We start from the raw sequence: 22,656 nt of genomic DNA, 5'->3' as shown, positions 1-22,656 counted from the left end.
TCTCATGCTATGCAACTTTCTAAGGTGCAAAGATAGAACAATTCAACCAACATATAATACAGGAAAGAATATAAATCTTCTTGATTTTCTTTTAATCTCACAAAATTATATAAACAACAGAAGACGTGAGATGTATGCCAATATGACAACATCATTATATATGTATAAAATCAAATTTTAATAAAAATACAGAACCACAAGGTAAATTCAGAAAGGGGGAGTCCATAAAAAAATAACAAAAAATAACAAAAAATCAAACGGTCTGCTATGGCAACCGATAAAACGATTCATGAAACATTTCTTTTTCCTCCACACGCTTACTTTATTTGTGAATCTATTACTTTAACGCCTATCTGTCCATCTATGATAACATTACATTATAATAGGTACTTCTGGGTGATTAGCGTTGACCACAGTTTTGTTGGTTTTTGTCCACACCGTGTTGTTGTTGCCTATACCTGTATAATTAACCCACCAAAGCCATCTTGATACAAGATGAATTGAGATATGTCATAAATGTACCTTCGGGATGTTTGTCTTTTCAATGGTTATAGGATTCATCTACTGGTCCGACTATGTACCAAAATATTCTGTCATGTTACACAAAACCATCATGTCAGACAGCTACGTTTTGCTAATTAGAAAGAATAAATTCCCGCGGTTAACCAACTCAGTTTATTCTTTTCGCTTTGAGAAATATTCATTTTAGCTAGGTTTTGCTAATAAGAAAGAAAATCTTCCCGCGGTTTACCAAACCTCTTTATCCTTTTCGCTTTAAAAAAGAATATTTTTACTTTTATTTTCAGTGACCATTTATAAAGATTCTTTAATTAGATTTTCAAAGTTATAACCAATCTGGTTGCTGATTGCTAAACGACAGTGGCAAATATTTCATGCATTTTTAGCTTGCAAAAAGACATGAGGTTATTGATGGAATTTTTGTTCTTATTATGTAAAACACGAATAAATAATCCAAAACTATATCTCAATAATGAATATTTGAAACTTCATATTATTTCATAAATCTTTTATTTAAAGATAAGAGTCACAAAAATGGCCACCCGCAAAGTCAAGGCATTGTTTCACACTTTCCTAGAAATAAAAAAATAAAATTTTGTGCAATGAAATGATAACATGAAACCAACATCTGAAGATAGAAAACTCCAACAATATTAAACAAGGTGACACAGATACACCCGACTATCTTATTCTATCTTTTTAACTCTTATTTGAAGCTTCTTACTACACGTAACTTAAAGCTTGATAAAGAATGTGAAGGTTTTAACCTTTAGTTTGTACATAGTTATTTACAATCTGATATTTAACGTCAAGGACATACGGGGACCTTCCGCTATAATGGCGGTATCCCAATTATATTTATAAAACTCCTAGAGAGTAATCATCTGTAAGAAATGTCATAAAAGTGAGGTTGTGTTATTTTGAAGCCAAATTGTCGATTTATACTTCTAAACCTGAAGCTTTCTCTAATATTAAATCATATGACAACCTTTATTGTTAACTACAATATCTTAATTTATGCTTGAAGAAATAAACTTTATCTCAAATATCACGGAAATACAAATCGTAAGTGTCAGTTTCAGAACTTCAGTGTACATTGGCGTAATTCTTAAAGTTTGTATTGTAACCTTACGTAGCGTGGTAAAAATGAACTACATTTAACTGAATGTGTATTGCGTTTCACAATTGCATGATTTATAAATTGATTTATTTATTCCCTATTAAAATAATACACTCATTCAGCGGGAAAATATAGAATTGAGTTGATTCATTGGAAAAATAGGGTTGGTCTTTGACGGATCAAGGCTGTGATTGATGGATTCGGTTGGCTTGTCTTCTCTAAGCCAATAGGATTCAAGTCACTTTACACCTAACAGTAGTTTTAACTTGGAGTTTTATTGTGTTCAAAGTCGCGCTGCCTATGTTTTCTGCTCGGTTAGGTGTTCAACAAAGTTATAACGTTAATTGGATTCATTGTACCATAAGGATAATCTACAAGCTTTTGTTTTTGTGGGTCACTCAAATACAGGACAGAGCATGATAATGGACAGTGTCCGTGTTTTGTTTTCGGACATTGCTTAAATCTACGAAGACTTTCTGAGAGATGAATGTTTCGGAGTGATTTATTATTACAACATCTCTACTGTACATAAATAAACCATATAAAACATGCCAAAGATATGGTGCAGTTTAAATATTTAACGCTTGACTGTAACTAAATTATGTACTACACTTAGAATCGCGTGTGGCTATGTATGATCTAGCGTAAAACAATTGGAATACTTCATTTTACACTTTATAAACTCGTTCTAGGTGAGATAATTTATATGACATCAATTTGTCAACTTTTCTATAACATAACGGCTTTACAGTAAATTGGAGACTTTTATATGTTTTTGATTTATATATCTAACATAAACAACATAATAACAGGGTGCCATGCCATCTACCGGATCGGTTACTGCTGTTGATTTTTTTCTTATTTTTTTTTCATTTCATCTCATGTTTATTTGCACTCATTTTTCAGTGTAATTATTTTTACTTTATTTTCATTTAAAGTCATAAATATAGACTTTGAAACTGTCACTTACTTTTTGTAGATGCTCTAGTTTTTAATTATTTTTGTGTCTTTTTTATTTACTAATTCAAATTTCCATATTTGACTTCCCTTTTATAATAAAAGTTATAAATTATGGCATATCCTCTTTGAATTTTTTAAATAAACTTAATCATATAATATTTTTAATACATATTTTTATTTTTTTATTTTTCAGGACTTTTAGACAATTTTAATTTGTTAATCAATTTCTATGACAACAGCGATTGAAGATAATACTAACCCTAACGTCATGCCTTCAAAAGGTAAGTTGGTCTCATATTTGTATCTAAGGTAACATTTTATAAACTTTTTTTCTAATTTTATTGTTTCAAATTATTTACCCATTGTCACTGGTTTGAATGTTTTTTTGTGTTTTTCCTCCCTTTTCACTTCTGAGGATAGAGGGGGTTCTCTTTCGTTCGAATTTTTATTTATTTTTGTTTTAAATATGTGTAGTTATTCAATAATTTTATATATGTGCTTCAACGTGTAATCGTCACCAAATTCTGTCATTTATGTTTCAAATATTTCTAAATTTATTAGGAACAAACTTCTTCTTTATTAGGACCCAATAAACAAAGCAATCCCCCTAAAAGCATAAAATATTTTGATGTTTATTAACTTCTTTAACAAATACGACGTCAACTGTTGACAATATTTATAAATTTAACACGAAATCCATTTACTTTCCTGTTCACCTAAAATTCGTATTTGTAGAGCGAGCTTCATAAATAAGATAATTCTATTCTTCTTTTGAAAACATTCGTCCATAAAACTAAATAAAATCCCAACAATCGCAATAAATGGAGGACATTTCAGTGGTTCCGAATTGTAATGAATCTATAATGCGGACTAATTCTGGTTTTATTTTGGAGAAGTCTCCCTTGTTATGAGTCGTTCGGATTATAAATCACATATAAGAACATCAGCCATTAATGTGAATGTCGGCTAATATTCTGGAAATATTGTCGACAATTTAGCATTTAGACACTAACTGACATTAGATAAGGTCAATTCATTGCCTTCTGACGGGAAGGATTTACTAGGATTTGGGACGCATCGAGTTGTGGATGTTGCTAAAGCCTGGTAATTATTCCCTGATCTCAAACTTCTTCATGTTTATCACATTGATCTGTACCAAGTCAAAATACAAACTTTATCATTGTTCTCAACCATACATAAACAAAAATATTCTCTTGCAACTTTAAAAATCGACCACTTCATCATTTAATTGCCTTGTCACATTGGGTCTGTAAGAAACTAAATGTTTTTATTCCAAAACAAAACAAAACTATATAAGATTTGTGTGAAGAAGAATAAAAATGAAGTTTAAAAGGAAGAAATTATTAAGATCTTCGCTTAATGCAGTTTTATCTGCGAATTTATGTGTTCTGCAATTTTATATGATGTTTTTTTGTTGTTTTTGCATGTATATAATTTGCAACATTATTTCTAGTTTTTCGTTAAAACTTTATTTGCATGTAAAGTAAGATATTATGATTTGTGTTAAAGGTCGACGAAAACTTGAAGCTGATCAGTAAAAAACTACAAGATAAGGATGTGTACTTAAATATTTCATTTGAAACATAATTTTTCATGAAAATAATTTTACGTCAGTGGTAAATGGAAAATACATTTCCAACATGACATTTTGACAGCTACTTTGAACCAAATGTTTTTACTACAAAGCAATATCCAAACAAGATCTTTTGTAAAGAAGTCTAAAAAGATGATGTATACCTATTGCTATATGACAAATGAAAACGTTTTAGTGACCCAGGGTCATTCGTTGTGAAGCTTTTCCGTTCGGAACAAAGCTATTACACTAAGTATTATTGTCAACGGACGAGTAATTAATGTGTTAACTATTATGGTCGTGAGAATATAAATTAATTTCTCTTATTTAGTGTCAAAAGAAAATATAAATTTTCTTTAATTATCCGTTTTACATGATTCTTAATTGTAACCTTCATCTTTGTCATCAAAATGTTTTATTTCATTTACATGGCATGGATGCCTTGTACGAGCTTCCGTCAATTTTTCATCCTGTTTTATTTCTGTTTGTTACACATTACATTGGCAGACACAACAAATTCCCATTAAGGAAAATGCACATTCCTTGCAGATATCTAATATATTGTGTTGGATCATACAAAGGTCTCATTGTACTTAAGATATAAACTTTCACTCAAAAGGTATGTTTGTGGATATATTCTCGAGAAAACTGAGTTTCATTTTGAAGGTCTGTTTTTTGTTGGGTTACTGTTCCCTCTAGGTGTAACTCGTTTCTATTCTAATAAGATTAATTTGGAAAGAGTGAAAACCACTTTAGATATAAATTATCGCGTGAAATGTTAAAGACTGATTCATAAATAAAAGTATGAGTAATACTTGGAACATCTTCTAAAAAACACAAAAACAGCAGAAAAAGATATCAATTTAGCCACCTGTGCGTAAGACTTAAGAAACGGTCGATAACTCTGGCCACCTTGTCATTCGGTACAGGTGTAAACTGTTCAGGTAGAAAAATCACTTTAATTATCGATTCAGGTTCCAAAGCCCTGTGAACATTTAAGTATTTGTGTTCAGATGAATGCATCTAAAACAATACCTAACCATCAAATTATTTCTGTAATAAAACATGGAAGGTGATAGGTTTATAACTCATACTATTTCCTTTTTATAGCTTTTATAGTAAAATAGTTTTCTGCTGAATCATTACGTTACTACGATGTATAGTAAAATGCAACTTTGCACCAAATCATTACTTTACGAATGTAAGGAGCAATTTATATAACTGTGTAAAGTCACAACAGTTCTATAAGACTGCAAATCTTACAAGATATACAAGTAAGTTGTCTTGCACATAGTTGTTTAGCTTGGACTTTGTGATGTTGAATATGAAGTTTTACTTTTTTATAAAATGCTTTTTTGTTGTTTTTTTTTGTTTCGCATGTTTTCTCCCTTTTTGATGGTTTGGCACTAAGGTAATATCGACTACTTTCAAGTGCTGTCTTGTAACTATTTAAAACCTATATCCTCAAATGTTGTTGATATAATGTTACTGTATAGAAATGTTAATGTTATATTGTACTTTTAGACGAAGATTCAAGTGGGAACTCTGTAGGAAGCCCTGACACAGGTAACAACAGCCTAAATAACGGAACAAAGAAACCACGCACCAAAAGAGGTGAGTTTCGTTCGAATACTTTAACAGGTTTTCATTTTTCTATCAAAATTATAAAAATAGGTTTTATTTGTTCCGTTGCTTAGGTATACTATCTTATATTTCTTTAAAAATATGGAATGAACAGAGTAAAAAGCCTGTAAATGTAGCATTATCTTCAGTTTTCTGTTCAGTGTTTGTTGACTTGTTTATCTTGCCGTTAGGAATTTTGTCTCTTTGTCTTTTTGTTCCTTTTTATTTTTGATCGCTTCTTGGTATCATTGAATTAAAATCAATTTTTCTAAAATTTGAATTACATATATCTGATGCAAATATTTGGTGGTTCCTTCACCTGTTCATGATCTTTATATAGATTCCTCTCACTTCCGGTTTCTATGACGTTTAATATTATGGGTATTTATTGAAGAAACCTCTGCAACTTGAATTTAAATTGTAAACAAGAAGTCAATATAAATCACCTATTTACTAGGTAAACACAGAGAAAAATTGCTCATTTATGACAAAAGCTTAAGCTTTAAAAAGCCAATTGAGATGAATTTATTTCGGATAATAGATTTGCACTCGAAGGCTTAACGCAATTAAAACAATTGTTGAACAGCCTCTAAAAGTAAGATAAATCAATAGACTTGAATGTTCGGTCAATTTGTATTAAGTATCGCTCCTGTCGATAAGTTGTGTTTCAACAATAAATAAATCTGTACGACATCCTATCTTTTCCATTGATCCTACGTTTCATTACTTGATAATCATTTCGTTCAGTATCTCTTCATCAGGACTCAGCTCCAATTTTAAGTTGCAAATTCTTTGCTTTATGTATAGAACAATTCTGGGATATCAAACGATGATGTGTAATTGCTTGTTTCGCGACGGAATGACAACGATTTGATTCCGTTAATTTGTATTGTGTCAACGTCTTTGAATATTTTATTGTAGGTTTCTGTTGATGTGCTATAGGCAAATGTTACTATTTGTCGTTTATAAATATAACATGAAAAGTTCAACGCTCGAATGAAACATTATTTTGGACAGCATTGAGAAAGTATGTTTGCATAACTGTTTCTGGTAAATGTGGAAAGGAAAAAAGGGGGAGGGGGGTTGACTACATAAATTTTAAGTAAAGTACAGACCCCAATGTGTGTATTCATACAATAACACAAAGAATTATAAATATACATATTTCAACCATTATATAAAGACTTCCTCACATTCGAAAATGTTTTTTGAAAGTCAATATCTTTATTTTGGTTCTGTATACTAAGCAAACATTTGTTTACTGTTTGTATAAATCCTAACATCAATGCAAATGTCAAAACTTCTTGTTCTATAATCCTTCTAGAAATGTACAATGTGTGAACACTAAGGAGAGAAATAGGAGGAAGTAATTAGATATATTATTTATAAAAATTGATAATAAACAATGTAGCTGTTTTAAGATGTAAGTTAAATTATAACCACATGATTACAGAAGATCACAGAATCGAAAGAGGAAATAAAATACTTTAGATTAACCTTTCTATTTAAAGTCTAATAATTCGGTAGAGACTGCACGGGTGGCCATGGACATATTTGTGAAATATTTTTTTATGCAGAAAGGGCAAATTTCTGTTCTCTTTTGCACATGCAATTGTATTGTATATGATTTTTTTTTTAAATTTGATTTGTTCATTTAGTAGCAGTTTGTATAATTTATTTACAATCCTTATTTTAACATGTTGGTCTTAAAACATGTATAAATTCTATTGCTACCGCATACCTGTTCGACGAGGTAATTCGAAGTCTTCAACATTTATAAATCAAATGAAATAGTAAAAAGTAGGTTTAAAAATGAGCATACAAACAAGCTAGGTTGAATGAGGCTAAAACTTCCACAAGTGTGGTAGGCTTGAGGCGATCAATTCTTATTGCAATTTCTCTTTATGCTAGTAAAGAATCAACAAATCAAAATTTACTAAAGAAACCTTGTTTAAAGAATTATGCAGTAATATATTCAATGTTACTAGTATGTTGCCCAAAAAAAGGGAAAAAGTAAAGGTTCCAGTCACTTTTGGAAAAGGGGGAGGGTGATAAATCAGATTGACTTTAAACATTATTAGGATAAGGATTTCTTCTCAACTCTTTGTAAACATGCTTGTCTATGTATCCTTTTTACAAATTTGGGTCGACCAATTGTACTTTAAGCTTAACTCGTAACTAATATTAAGAGGGTTACGATGGTTCAATCTAATTTAGATTTTTTTGTAGTGAAGTGAATACACAATTGTATGTAGTTCTACGACTACATAAAGTTATAACATTGAGAATACCCATCAAAGAAACCGTGAACAATAGATGGTCAAATTTATCTTCATACGATACATATTTTCACGTTGTAATTGAAAATTACACTTATTGTAATGTAAATGTAAATCGTAGGTAAAAAGAAATTTTCTTTTTAATAGATCTTTCCGGAATAAAAGTGAAAAGAAATACTCTCATTTCAAATCTTGTTATGAATATTGATTCAATAATAACATAGGAAAACAAATTCAAAAGTATTTCTTAATAATAGTAAATCTGTTCTTGAAATATTGCAATCAATATTCATCCAGGAAGGTGGGAAAATGTAAAATTTCTTGTGAGTTGTAATGCATGCGCCAGAGGACACATCACCTCCACAACAATGTCTTTTTCCGATAACTGAGACCGGAAGCAATTTATATTAAATAACTGACGAAGTCGGATGACGGGTCGCAGCATCCCTTGTAGCGACGGACATCACATTTAATGAATGGCTGACAGTTGAGTTCGGAGGTTGTATTAGGTTATCAATTTTGGCCCATTTAATATCCACGGTGGTCTGACGTTTAAGACAGATAAACACACTTTACCAGCCTTTTTATTTGAGATGTCGTAATGTCTACAGTGGAATCGAGATCCCCGTAATAAGATGGTGTTTGCGATGTAGGGTTGACAACAATGACATGATTTTATCAGCAAACATCCATTAAAGTTAACCAAAGACGTGTAAATGGCACTATACTCTTTCATTATAATTGTCTTAACTAATGTCGTATTGACATACAAAACGAATGGTTAACATTTTATAAGTATTAGTAAATGGTAAACTTTTGAAATCTTTGAAGACTGTACTATGAAGCAACATTGAAATTAATTCAATATTCTCTTGATTTACTTTTATTTGTAAGAAATATTGATTTTATATAGCACTCTGAAAATTTCTTACAATTGTACCCATTTAAGGCACGAAAAGACAAACCACGAAACATTCCGCATAATAGCACGGTTAAGACGTGCACAATTATTATGCTACATTTCCCATAATACCCGTTTTCATCTCCATCATAACCCTGTTATAGCGAAGTTTTAATGTACAATTTAATTGTTCTATCAGTCAATCTGCTAGTTTGCACTGGTGTCCTTTTAACCTTATATAGTCCTTTGTAAAGTTTTCATAGAAAGGTATATTGATGATGTCCTATGATTAACCATTGTTACGAGTATATTATATTGTATTGCCCGATAACAGGATTGGAATGAGGATTTTATATACAATACGTTAATAATAATAATACATACATACAGAACTTATATCGATGCTTGAGGTCCTCGTGATTTTGATTTAAGTTTGGATTGCGTGGTTGGTCAGCCCTAGATCACCACTAGATTTTGGTGGGGTTTCTGTTGCTCAGATTTAAGTTTGGATTGCGTGGTTGGTCAGCCCTAGATCACCACTAGTTTTTGGTGGGGTTTCTGTTGCTCAGATTTAAGTTTGGATTGCGTGGTTGGTCAGCCCTAGATCACCACTAGTTTTTGGTGGGGTTTCTGTTGCTCAGATTTAAGTTTGGATTGCGTGGTTGGTCAGCCCTAGATCACCACTAGTTTTTGGTGGGGTTTTTGTTGCTCAGATTTAAGTTTGGATTGCGTGGTTGGTCAGCCCTAGATCACCACTAGATTTTGGTGTTGCTCAGTCTTAAGTTTTCAATGTTGTGTTTTGTAAACTGTTGTTCGCGTATGAGTTTACTGCAGTTGTGGTGTTCCAAGATAAATATTTTTTCTGACTTCTTGTTGGATTATTGTCGCGTGTACTTCTATCCATTGTCCTTTATATACATGTGTATACTGTGTTATTGTGGTATCAATTCCACAATGCCTATCAGCTGAGTGTCATCTGAGAAGTTAACTAATCTTTCCATCCCTTAATGTCAGCTACTTCTAATGACCTTTGATCCCTCTCAGAGGTCACGATTGATACTAATCTCGTCACCAGATAACCACATCTGTCGGAGAATGTCGCTGTAGTGGTTAACATCATATATATCATGTCATGTTCTTGTAGGAGAAAATAAAGAAAAAAATAACATAGTATTTATTCACTTTTGAAAAAAAAGTAATGCTGTTTAATAAAATGCAAGTACGTTAAACACAGCTCCCTTCCAAGTATGGCGAAATGTGGATATGGAAATTAAATTTTGTTACTGTTAAAGAGGGGTGTAATTCACAGTCACTCCCTTTTTGCAGCCCTTAGACATAACGCATAATTTGTAATAACGGAAGACATAAAACTATAGCGGCTTTATTATCCAAGTATATGAAAGACATTGTTTACTGCACACTTTGTGCACTATACTAAAAAAACAAAGCAGTAAATCCTTAGATGTGACATTTTTCAAGTCCTTGAGAACTGAATAAAATGCATTTACATTAATCATGTTTAAAAAAGGCTTTTTTTTACAGAAAATGTCTTCCTTATATACTTTATTTATCCAAAGTCAAAGAATGGTTTTGATTTACATTACATAACGGTATTACCATTAATTGGTATAATTTGCCGAAATAGTCCTTTCACATAAAGCTGACTACCACATGTTACACGATGCGGATTGATTTACGGATCAGAAGTTTGGCCACACACAACAAAACACCCCAGCTTAATCTGTTTATAATCTATTTATAAATATCTTATTAATATACAGAATATACATAGTACTGGTTCTTAATAGACGACATATGTTCAGGAGTTGTCATTGAATAGCCCTTACTCAAGACATTACGTTAATTACACAAAACCTGTCACACTACACATCTTTATGTGAGGTCAATACATTAACCTTATCAAACTAGTCCCAAGCAGCATTCGACTTATCACTGTTTTGAACGTTCTGCAAATTCAGGAGATGCGAAGTTGTATAACATTTATGTACCACACATTTGACTATATACTTGTTGGAAATACGTACGCTAAAGAGATAGCAAACGCACAGACAGAAAACCCAACAGACAAATAAAGGTTGAAATACAATTTTCAAAACAGAAAAGTGATTAGAAAGGTTCGGAACAAATACGACAGAGACTCTAAGAATTGACATTGACACCAACTTTTCAGCACAAAAATATTAATGTTAATATATATCAATAATTTAGTCTCGAAGACAGCCACTAATATTCATACAAGTTATACTGCAAACAGGATTCATTCATCATTTAGACAAGGGTTATATCTATTTTGTGGTCACACGATGTCATTACAGGAATAAAAGTAAACGTAAAGTATGCAACATGGTGACAGCAAACCAACAGCAACAGTTATGAATAAACCAAACAGGAATTAGTCTTGCCCGAATAATTCAATCCCTCCTCGTAAGAGATCCTCCTACTTGCGAATGTTGCACTCGTAGAGTTGTGTAAAATCGGTCAAAGCGTCCTTTAAAACATAGATATTCGGTCAAGGAACCTGCAAATCATTACGTGACGGAGCTAAACTATAGTCTTCTTAGTTCTCAACCTATCCTCTTTTTCGGTTTTGCGTCGACCTTGACTTGAGATTTGCTGTATAAGTAAAAACGAAGTCAGCAAAATATAAAATTGAAAGACAAATTTACAATACATGTGCATGTACTATAGATAAACAAAGCGGAACTTTGTTATAAAAGGAGTCTCGTGCAAAAAAATATATAAAATGGGACCGATTTTGTAAATGACCCACTTTTCTTTGTGTAAAACCATACATAAAATTAGCCCTACGTTGAACTCTGTAATTTAACCATTCTAAGCTTAAACCTATAATAAACAATACATTTTAAAACACAAATTAAAAATATGCAAAAAATCATAGTCTTGCTTGACAAGAAATCCTTTTTTCTATAGATATTAAAAAACATCAAACAAGTACATAGTTTTTAAAGGAAGCGACCCATACATGACTTCTCCCAAACGATACAGGAATTAAAAACTTAATATTTCAGATTGCACTTGTAGATAATGTTATCATATAAAACAATAGTTAATTGTTCAGGTGTAGGCGTACAAACTTTTCAATGTCTTACTTTGAAAACTAACTTTGAAAATATTGTTTTTATCTTTTTTTGAATGTTTCCGTGTTTTCTTGTTCTGGTTATAACGCATGGTGTATAGTTATCGTGCAATGTTCAGAAAAGATAATGTAAAACAAGAAAGAAAAAAAAAGAAAAAAAAAAGCGAAGGCCATTTACTATTGTATTTCATTATATTTTAATCTTTCGTTTGATATAAGGACGTATGTATTTGAAATGAAAAATTAAACCAATATGTCCGAATGTCAAAATGTTGCCAACAAAAAAAGACGAAATACAAAAAAAGATAACAAAAAGTATGTGCTTGAATGCTATTTTCAAAGTTTATATTTAAATCTGTCATTTGTTGAATCTTGAACGAGATACAAATCTTATTACCGAATACAATTACAAAGGTGAATTATCCAATATGGTAGAACTGAAATCTACATCTTCAATGGTAACCTGTCAAGAAAGTAATTTTAGGTGATCGCTTGTAAAAATCCATGTCAGAATGAACAAAGATGTGCACAGAAAATTAATTCAATATTAATCACTAAATAGGAGAACATGTAATTTATCAGTTTAACGGTGGGTGGGAGTAAAATGTGACATCCAAGTCATTTTTAATAGGGTGGTAATGATATCAGCCGACAAAATCACTCATACGTGACCAAGGATATGAATGAAAAAAATACAATGAAAATTGCCATCAGAAAATTGCAAGCCGTTGTGTGTGCGCTATTTTACATTGTATTTAACCAATTACAGAAATGCTTTCCTTTCTTAAGCGATTCTTTAGAAATCAGATAAAATATATTGTATTTCAAACCCAGTAAAATATTTTGATTTGATCGTTACACAATAATGCTCTACAATTGACTTTTTAAAGAATTGCGACTCTTTGCATGTTTCTGCTAAATCCACCTTTGACAGTGGACGTGTATTACTTAGAAATACAATAACTTATATTCTAAATGAAGGGTTTAGATCTACAGTAATTATAACATATATAAAATCACAAAAGGTCGGTTTATGTTAAAATTGGATAGTAGGGAGCTATGAACAAGATGTTTATGTGCAAATTATAATTGTTTAAATGAAAGCATTGTGCAACGGGTGTGTTATCAAATGTTCAGATGTCATAGTAACTGAATATATCTAAATGTCCAAAATTAACAAGATTGATGTAAAACTGTCACGTCATCCGTGCATAACTTATGAAAGATTGAATATTTTATAATATTTGTTGTGTGTCTCAATGATTATGAGATAAATAGTTATAAAGCCGAGTATCTAATTAATTTTGGCAAATGTAATTTAATTATGTTGTTATGATCCATTTTTGTCATTCGTGACTGATTTCTCCAGAACATATTTGTTTATATCAAAAATGTATTTCAACCAATCAAACTCATGTATGACTCGGAATGAGGAATGCAGATTTGAGTATGATGGGTCAAGAGTACAGAAAATAAAACCAAAACATTAACAATAGGATAAGGATAAAGAATATTGGTTCGTAAAAAAAGCAGAAATAGATAATAAGGAACAAAATTTAGTAAAGAAAAGATTATAGAAAATAAATAATATACAAATGAAGGATACAAATCTAAGCCCTTCTTTAAGAATCGGAATTTGCAATTTCACTCTTGAAACAGGGGAGATAATTAATTACAGCATCTTAACTTTGATTGATTGTCTCTTTAAGGAAACCTGCACATTGGTAGCTGTAGCATGAGACACAGAGTATATAGTAAGCTAATAAAGTTTATCTTATATTTTTCAGGTCACAGTGGAGTAAATCAGTTAGGTGGTGTATTTGTGAACGGGAGACCACTTCCGGATTCAACAAGGCAACGAATTGTTGAACTTGCCCACAGTGGCGCTAGACCATGTGACATTTCTAGAATTCTTCAAGTATCGAATGGTTGCGTAAGCAAAATTCTTGGACGTTATTATGAAACTGGGTCAATACGACCTCGAGCCATTGGTGGCAGTAAACCAAGGGTTGCTACTAATGACGTAGTTACAAAAATTGCTCAATATAAACGCGAGTGTCCATCAATATTCGCCTGGGAAATAAGAGATCGCCTATTATCAGAAGGGTGTTGTAACCAAGAAACAATTCCAAGTGTAAGTACAATTATTTAGTTATTATTTAACTCAATTGAGTAAGTAGCAACCAAGATTAATTCGCTGACCTTATTGATATCTTTGTCCACTTTATTGCATACATAATAGTTTATAATCCTCCACGAAAACAGTATTAATAAACTTAAAGAAAATGGTTGATTGTGTCAATGTTCAGGTACAGGAAGATAGCAACACGAGAATAAAAAGAAACCCCAATGCCTTTTATAGCTGACTATGCTGTATGGGCTTTGCTCATTGTTGAAGACCGTATGGTTACCTATAATTGTTTATTTCTGTGTCATTTTGGTCTTGTGGAGAGTTGTCTCATCGGCAATCATACCACATCTTCCTTTTTATATACACAAATAAATACTAGGCAATATGTCAGGTGTAAAGGCAAACGAAAATCATACAAATAGTAAACACTTGTAACGTAAAGATAGATGTTTGTATAATATGGTGCGTTTTATTCTACTTACAAAAGGAAATGATAACGTGATGTGAAGGTCATATTTCTCACTTGTTGGCGTCCTTGAGAAATTGTGATTATCCCTCTAAGGTTCTACAAGTTGCTTTTATGTTAATATTGCTTGAATTCTAAAATAAAATATTGAAAAAAAATCAAGTGAAAATTTTATGCTATTTATGCATATTTCACGCGAAAAACTTCAAGTTGATTTGATAAGGTAAGTGTGTTAGGGTGAATGCATTATAAAGTCATCGACGCAATTTCCATGCATCTCTTTTTTTCCAACTTTTTTTCCAAGGTCGACTTTTATGAGAATTAAATGTACAACTATTTTATCATTTTGAGAAGCATCTTTGAATGGATTTCACTTTTTCACTTCATTACGTACACTGTGAATATAAACTTCAAATAAATAAACTTTTCAAAATTATTTATTCTGCACAATCTTAATACTTAATAAATCAATGAAATGGGATTTTTATTTGCAGTCGATTTAATAAATATTTCAATGAAGCAGCATGCAATTTTTAAATTTATTTGTAAAGCAAAAAAACATATTTGACTTTTAATGAATATAATAACACCGAATTCCTATCATTAAGTCTATTTCACTGTAACCTTTTCTTCGACTCATCATTTTAAATGCTTAATATCTTAATATTTGAAGTATTCATAATGTTACAATTACAGTGGTAAAATCAACGGTTTAAATGTTTTCATATCATTTATTTTGCTTAAATTGTGAAACATATTTATTCGTTAAATCACTTTTGTACAATAAAACTCAGTGGAGACTATGAGTTTATTTAACATGTTTGAGGAATCGAGCGCACCTCCTGGTGATTTGATTGAAAGGCTGGTGGTTTTGTAAAGCTTTTCTCCATCTGTCTACAGCTTATAGAAAGGAAGATATCAAAAGTTACCTTCATAAGTTATCCTTTGATATCAATTTAATTCAAATTGATTTTCTTAAAGATTTATTGGAAATTATGACTACTCTATTAAGTAATTGTAAAATCAAAACACGCAAATTTATACAAATAAACTTTTAATACTTGATTTCTAAAAGATAAATTATTTAGAAACGATATGTGATAAACCTCGGACTATAGTACTAACTATATATAAAACATGTAGTCCCAGGATAAAAATATCTCTAGAAATATAAATATGCAATCAAAATCGGGATAATTTCAAATATACATGAACTATTAGCCACTGGACGTTAAATTAGCCGGCAACAATCAGCCAATGAAAATCTTGAATTTAAAGAACAGCTACAAAGAAGACACTTCTTTTCTACATAAGAAAATACCTGTACCAAGTCACTAATATGACAGTTGTTATCCATTCGTTTTATGTGTTTGAGCTTTTGATTTTGAATAGGGATTTTCCTTTTTGAATTCTCATGGAAGTTCAGTATTTTTGTGATTTTATTTTTTTCGTAAAAACAACTTCTTTTTAAATACATTTGTACAAGAAGAATTTCTCCATTAATATTTTTTCATGTGTGTTTTATTTTCATCAATCTTGCTTACTATTCAAAAAGTGTGCACCATTATTTCGAATCGTGTAAACGTAAATAATTAATTTGTTCTAAAATTTTGCTAGATTGTTTATTTATTTCTTAAATTGACTGAAAATAAGTAAGCCAAATCAAATTTAACTTACATTTCCAACTTATTTATATTCTTATTTAAAAAGCTTTCCCAGTTTCAGTAATTTTTAGATACCCGTCGGAATTCATCTTAAATAACACTTACTTAACCAGTTTATAAATATTTTAGATAGAAGTTATTATTATTTTATTAATTCCAGAAAAAAAAATAATAGATGAAAAGGATGTTTAAAACATAATTATTTAATATAAAAGTAAAGATAGAGACAAACTATGATTGAATGAAAGTTTGTATTGAAAACGAATTGTGTTTGTTAAGGAGAGACGTCGACCAGTATAAGTTCACCGACAGTGCACGCTTGTATTTCTCAGTGTTTCAGACAAAAGTCAAATGCTAATTAATTCCCTAAGGTCAGAAGGTTATTCCTGCTTAATTTCACATTTTTTGTCCTTTTTTCGAGTAGTTTTTATCAAAAGTGATGCATCTGTAAAATCGCTCCATAATATCTTAAAAAATCAAATTTCCAAAAGAAATCTTTTATCACTAAACTAATTTAGGATGGAAAGAAAAAAGAACATTCTTGACTTATGCCGCTCGAATAAATTCTAAATAATGACCAAATTAGTCTAAATAGCGGGTTTAATTTTCCTTATGATAAATCTTTTGCAAACTAGTATTGAAACTTCCATATGATTAAAGATCACTCGGCTCTGCCTATTGTAGAATATGGCCGTCTAGCTCTTCTCAGGGTACTAAAATCCAACACCTCTTCAAAATTGTAATATGTCGTCTTTAAAAGCCAATAATAACTGCTTTCAGTGCATTTTGTTGAAGTGTCGGCGCTGCATTGCTGACTCTCGACCATATGGACATTGTGTTTGATGAAGGCTGTCGTTGTAGTGCCGGGTATGATATCACTCCGCCTATTATACAGGCTTTGGGTCTGTAATTGCTGTGTAAATATTGAGAGTAAACATCCCTCTTACCCTGAACAAAACTCAACGTTTACTCTTTGGTAGTATCAAAACACAAAATTAACTCCTTTCAACAAGATGTTCAAGTGTCTTAAGTTTTTGTGTAAATAAATGATTAGAGAAACACGTGTATAATGACTTGTAGTTTTTTGTTATGAAAAATCTTAAATATTTTCGTTAATGCTGAATCAACGAATTTAATAATAACAGAAATCTGTTATTTTGCCGTTTTTGTGCGTAAAGTCTTTCCAGTATATTCTACATTTACCATGCAGCGATGGTATGATTTTCCCTTGAAATACCACTGGCTAAAGTATCAATCATTTGTCAAATCAATCAGTAAAGAGGATTCTTAGTTTGCATTCTAAAGAACAAATTATTAAACATAAAGAATATTTTCTTACTAAAAACCCGTCGAAATGTGATAATAAGAAAATGAAACGAAATAATAGATTCAAAATATTTCGCTGCTTGCCAGTCATTTTCTTGTTTTATACGAGATATGTTAGTCTGGATGAAATGGATTAATTAGATTTGACGCATCTGCGCCGCCAAAGTACAGAATCTGATTTCGTTTGCATGGCCGCACAAATTCAACTCTTAATCGTTCAACCTATCATATTTGCATTTTTCATCGAATTTGATTTCCCCATCTTGTAGAATGTTCAAACCCTCGACAACCAAACAGCCATCGTTTTGACGTACAGAACTATTGTGTGAATCAAAAATGAACTCTTGTGTCGGTATTAGAAAAATGGCGCCATCATTGAAACAAATTTGTTAAACCGTTCATTGACAATAGAATTAACATGAAATGAGTGAAAACGACAATGAAAGGCACATGGACGATGTTCTTTTTTGTGTCTATCGTGTAATTTGTCCAGGAAAAGAATAAAAGTACATCTATGGTACTCTAATGTTACAATACTAGGAAAGTGATTCAGGAAGAGAGATATATAAATATCAATGATCAATCCTGGGGAGCCTGTCACTCAGGAAGGGAAATATAAATAACAATGATCGATCCCGGGGAGGCTGTCATTTAGGAACAGGTTTTGGAGTCTTCGTTTGAAGTGATGTATCTCTTTTTGAAGTTAACCCCGTTGGAAGGCATCTGCTAAGAATTCCCAGCAATTCTTTCATATATTTGCTATGTGATACAAGTTAAGATGTCTACTGTTCGTACATTTTAAATTAAATTGTAAAAAATGTACTTTTTGCTTTATTTGTATTGTAAATGCAATGTATGTTTTTTCTTACTGGACGTGGAAGATGCGTTCGACTTCAATCGTAATTGACTAACATTGTAAGTTTTCTTGTCCAAAGTTTATGGTTTTCTTGAGTTTCCTGTTCTTTTACAAACTGACTGCTTCTAAATAGACAATAGTGCTGAAAGTTGCGTTATAACAGCAAAAATCTATCAATCTCGTGTTTACTGTTACCAGTATACACCTATTTTGTCTTTTGTATACTGCTGTTTGTCTTTTTGTCTTCTTTTTTTGGCCATGCTGTTGTCTCTTTATTTTCTACTTGCGAGTTTGAAAGTCCCTTTGGTATCTCTCGACTGTCTTTTTCAATATTTCACTGAATTAAATGTTCACATTACAAGATAAACTTACAACAGCTTCCATTATTAACACAAAAATCCTATAAAACAGTCTTTTACATATTTAACATGAAAAGTTATAAATATGAAACAATAAAACGGGAATAAAATGACAATAGATTAGTTGCCTATCGTGTCAAAAGAGTTGTCAAGCCATTAAAACAAGCGGTATCTGCTTCACGACTATAATGTTCTACAACCTACCGTCATCAATATTGACTAACTCGCTCTGACAGATTAAATCATTCGACGTCCATTTTATTTCAAATCATTCTCCTGTTTGTCTTCACACCAGGCTTACAAATTACATTGGAAGCCATGTTTTTGGTTAATGTTCCATTTCGTCAATGTAAATCAACTTTCACTGATTTCATATTTAATTGTGTGTACAAATATGTCATCAAAACAGTTGAATATAAATAAGTAAACACAAAGAAAACGATATTTTACTAAGCAAATGTTAAATAATAATTAAAACCTTAATGCTAAATGTTTATCTCAACTGGAATTGGTTACTTGGTTGTAAATGATAAGTTACCAAACATCGATGGCTCCTTTTGTGACCTTCAAACAAGGTTACAAGTCTGATCTTTCAATTTTGTTTTTTATTTTAAGTACTCTGTACCAAAAAAGAAAACTGGAAAATACTTGAAAGATTAAAATATGATATTTCAACTTTCACCAACAAAATAAAAAACTAAAATTGAATAGAATATCAAGAAAAACTAACTGCAATTGTAGTATTTTTTTCTTGGTAAAAACAAACCTCATATTGTACTGTTTTTTTCCTCTTTGGTCGGGTTGTTGTCACACATTTCTCGTTTTCATTCTCTATTCTTCAATATTTTGGCATACTCGATAGCTTCATGTTTATATCTCTAAATGGTAAAAATAACAATTTAAAAAAAATTCTGGCATCCTGAAGCGCTTTGCTGAGTTTACCTTATCATCTGAACGGTCTCAAACCTAAGCTTTTGAAAGCTAGGCATGTGAAAAAACGTAGAAACGGTAGAACTTATATAATTCAAAATGACAAAAAAAAAAGAATTACCAAATTTATCTTGGGACATAATATATTGATTCTTTATTATTTTTTAGATTCGTCTAACTTCAACTTTGCCTGATTTACTGATTTGCTTCTTGTCTTATTGTAAATACCAACATGGTTTTCTCGTGTTGGTAAAATTGCGTGAATAACTACTATTAGGATATTTATTGATTTGGAGTTAAACAGGAAATTGTATGCTCATTATTATTGGAAATAAGTATAATATTTATTAACTGACCCACGGTCATTTTACTCGTGGTTGTAGTGCGATCAACGGTAAAGTGTTGAAGTCTGTAGTATGATCGACGTTAAAGTGTTGATATAAATGGCTAACTTGTCAGCGAGTGAATTGCCTTAATTAATTCAGATTAGAACTCGTGTATTGGTATTGTAGAGAATTAATTAAGACGATATTGCTGATAATTTTTTGTCCGGCACGCTACAATGGTCTATTGTAGTGGACCAACCATACCAGTAGATAAATATATATAGTTACATTTTTATATGAATTTTTCGAGCTGACTTGGGTGGAATAAATCAGTGTTAGTGATAATTACAAGGATAACTGACCATGTACCTGAACTGAAAAATTACAGAAGGTTGTAAATCTACTGACTATGTACCTGGACTGAAAAAAACAGAAAGTTTATAAATCAACGAATCATATACATCGTGTAAACTATAATAAGATGTTTCCAATCCCGTATTATATTTATTATTGGTTAGGACAATTTTTTTATGAAACAAATCATGTATACTTATTTATAATTAAATATATCAAGATTTTATAGCCAGTAGAAGATGTAACTTTAAGGAATCCTCACACAAATGAAGAGAAAGAACGATCACAATTACTGATAATATCCAGATTATTAAAACTTATACACAGTTTTAGTTATATACCAGGGTTACTCCATAAACATTGTTGGTTTCCATATAATCTCTCTTATATTACAAATTTGCTTTTCCTTTCTTGTGCAGCCTCTATAGATTGTTAGATAATTTCCAAGATTAATGTTTTGTTTTTTGTATTGTAGGTTTCATCTATAAATCGGGTACTTCGCAATCTTGCTACTGAAAATCAGAAATTTATGGGACAAAGCGCTATGTATGACAAATTAGGACTTATAAACGGACAAGCATGGCATCGGCCTAATCCATGGTATGCTTCTAATATGCATGGCATGCCGGGAATACATACGCCATCAGTTTATCCATCACATCAGAGTGCACCCAGCCTCACGGAAAAGAAAAGTAAGTCAATTTTTTTAAAACTAGCCAGAACCAGATAAAACAACTATTAACAATAGTAGTTTGTCCAAAAACCATTGGTGAGTAAATATCAAAGAGCCTACATGGAGTCTTTGGTTTCCCTATAATAATAAATTTGTTCAATATAGTAAGATCATGATAGTACGGTATATGGGTAAGATAGATATAAATGAAGTACAAAGCCGGGAATAATATCAAATAGATAAATAGATAGTTTGTATATAAACGAACTTGTCCAGAGAATATTACTTCATTTTCAAAATTTAGGATACATTGTACGGAGTGTGTACATTTGGAGAAAAGATGTGACTTGCTGTGTTGAGTTTATTACTAAGAAATCATCTGCACAAATATTGATTTTTCTTCAAATGTAAAAAATATTACATTGACCATTAACATAACTGGTAGTCTGGTTTATCTAAGACATACAATTAATATTTCTTAAAGCTGGACAAACTGCAATGAGATACAAAATGAATGTATCGAATTCATATATGCTGCTTAGATCACATGGCTTATGTTAACCTATCAAATCTGTATCAATACAGACATGCAGCCCCCAAAAACATAGATATTACGATATATTAAATTCTAAATACTTTTGTTTAACTCTCTAAATGCAGTTTTAGTGGTACAGTTTTGCCCATACATGTATGTCAAAGATGGCCATGGGAAATTTTCCCTTTATAAGTAGGCCTATGAAGGTTTCTGGGTGGGTATACACAGTATATGGCATGTCTTTTTCTTATTTGTTTTTGTATAAGATAATACCATCTGCGTGTAATTTATATGATGCTTTGAGGTTAAATTGGTTTTTACCATTTCGTCAGGAGCGGTCGATTTAATATATAAATTTAAGGTGTAACTAGTGTTTTAATAATATGCACTAGAAGTTGTTGGTATACTAAACATTCATACATGGAAAAGTTGTTTAAAACAAATTAATTTTCTCTCACGTCTCTATTCCGAATAATATAATGCTAATGCTTTCCTTCCACAAAGAAATGTTAATGCAACAAATCTCATTTTCTACATAAAACATTTTAATCCAATATTTGGGGGAAATTTTAATGTAATTTAGATTGCAATATAATATATAACAATTGCATTATAATCGCCGGGTTTAAGAGACAAGTCCTAATGCATGTAAATCGCTCATTATTTGTATTTTTCAAAGTTTCCTAACACGTGTTTTCAATAGTAACTTTTATAACCATGCTCCCGTCAACAATATAAAGAAAACATCATCTTAATTCACATTTTATTAGTACAATTTTACTGACAAGTTATCGGATTATGGTTTTCAAAGGGACGCTTGCTGTATAAAAACGTTGCAATAATAGTTAATTCGATCCTATGTGCATAGGTAAAGCCGGTAGAACATAAAGGCGCATTGTCAATATTTCTGATGGAACATAAA

General features: G+C 31.2%; 1 protein-coding gene across 3 annotated transcripts in view; it reads left to right on the top strand.

Moving 5' to 3' along the window:
- LOC143082105 (paired box protein Pax-6-like) overlaps nt 1-22,656 on the top strand; it is a 39,785-nt gene that overhangs the window by 5,248 nt on the left and 11,881 nt on the right. The window contains exons 1-5 of one of the 3 annotated variants that reach the window (XM_076257662.1): nt 1,921-2,331; nt 2,793-2,880; nt 5,718-5,807; nt 13,902-14,248; nt 21,002-21,218. In XM_076257662.1, coding sequence (XP_076113777.1) covers nt 2,829-2,880; nt 5,718-5,807; nt 13,902-14,248; nt 21,002-21,218 — 706 coding nt within the window. In that variant the 5' untranslated portion in view covers nt 1,921-2,331; nt 2,793-2,828. Of the gene's footprint in view, nt 1-1,920; nt 2,332-2,792; nt 2,881-5,717; nt 5,808-13,901; nt 14,249-21,001; nt 21,219-22,656 lie in introns of those variants that run through there. The other 2 variants (XM_076257663.1, XM_076257661.1) reach the window with 2 other exon arrangements.

The sequence above is a fragment of the Mytilus galloprovincialis genome, chromosome 7 (genome assembly GCF_965363235.1).
Source record: "Mytilus galloprovincialis chromosome 7, xbMytGall1.hap1.1, whole genome shotgun sequence".
Classification (NCBI taxonomy): domain Eukaryota; kingdom Metazoa; phylum Mollusca; class Bivalvia; order Mytilida; family Mytilidae; genus Mytilus; species Mytilus galloprovincialis.
The sequence above is the reverse complement of the archived record's forward strand: the minus strand, read 5'-3'. Positions and strand labels throughout refer to the sequence as shown.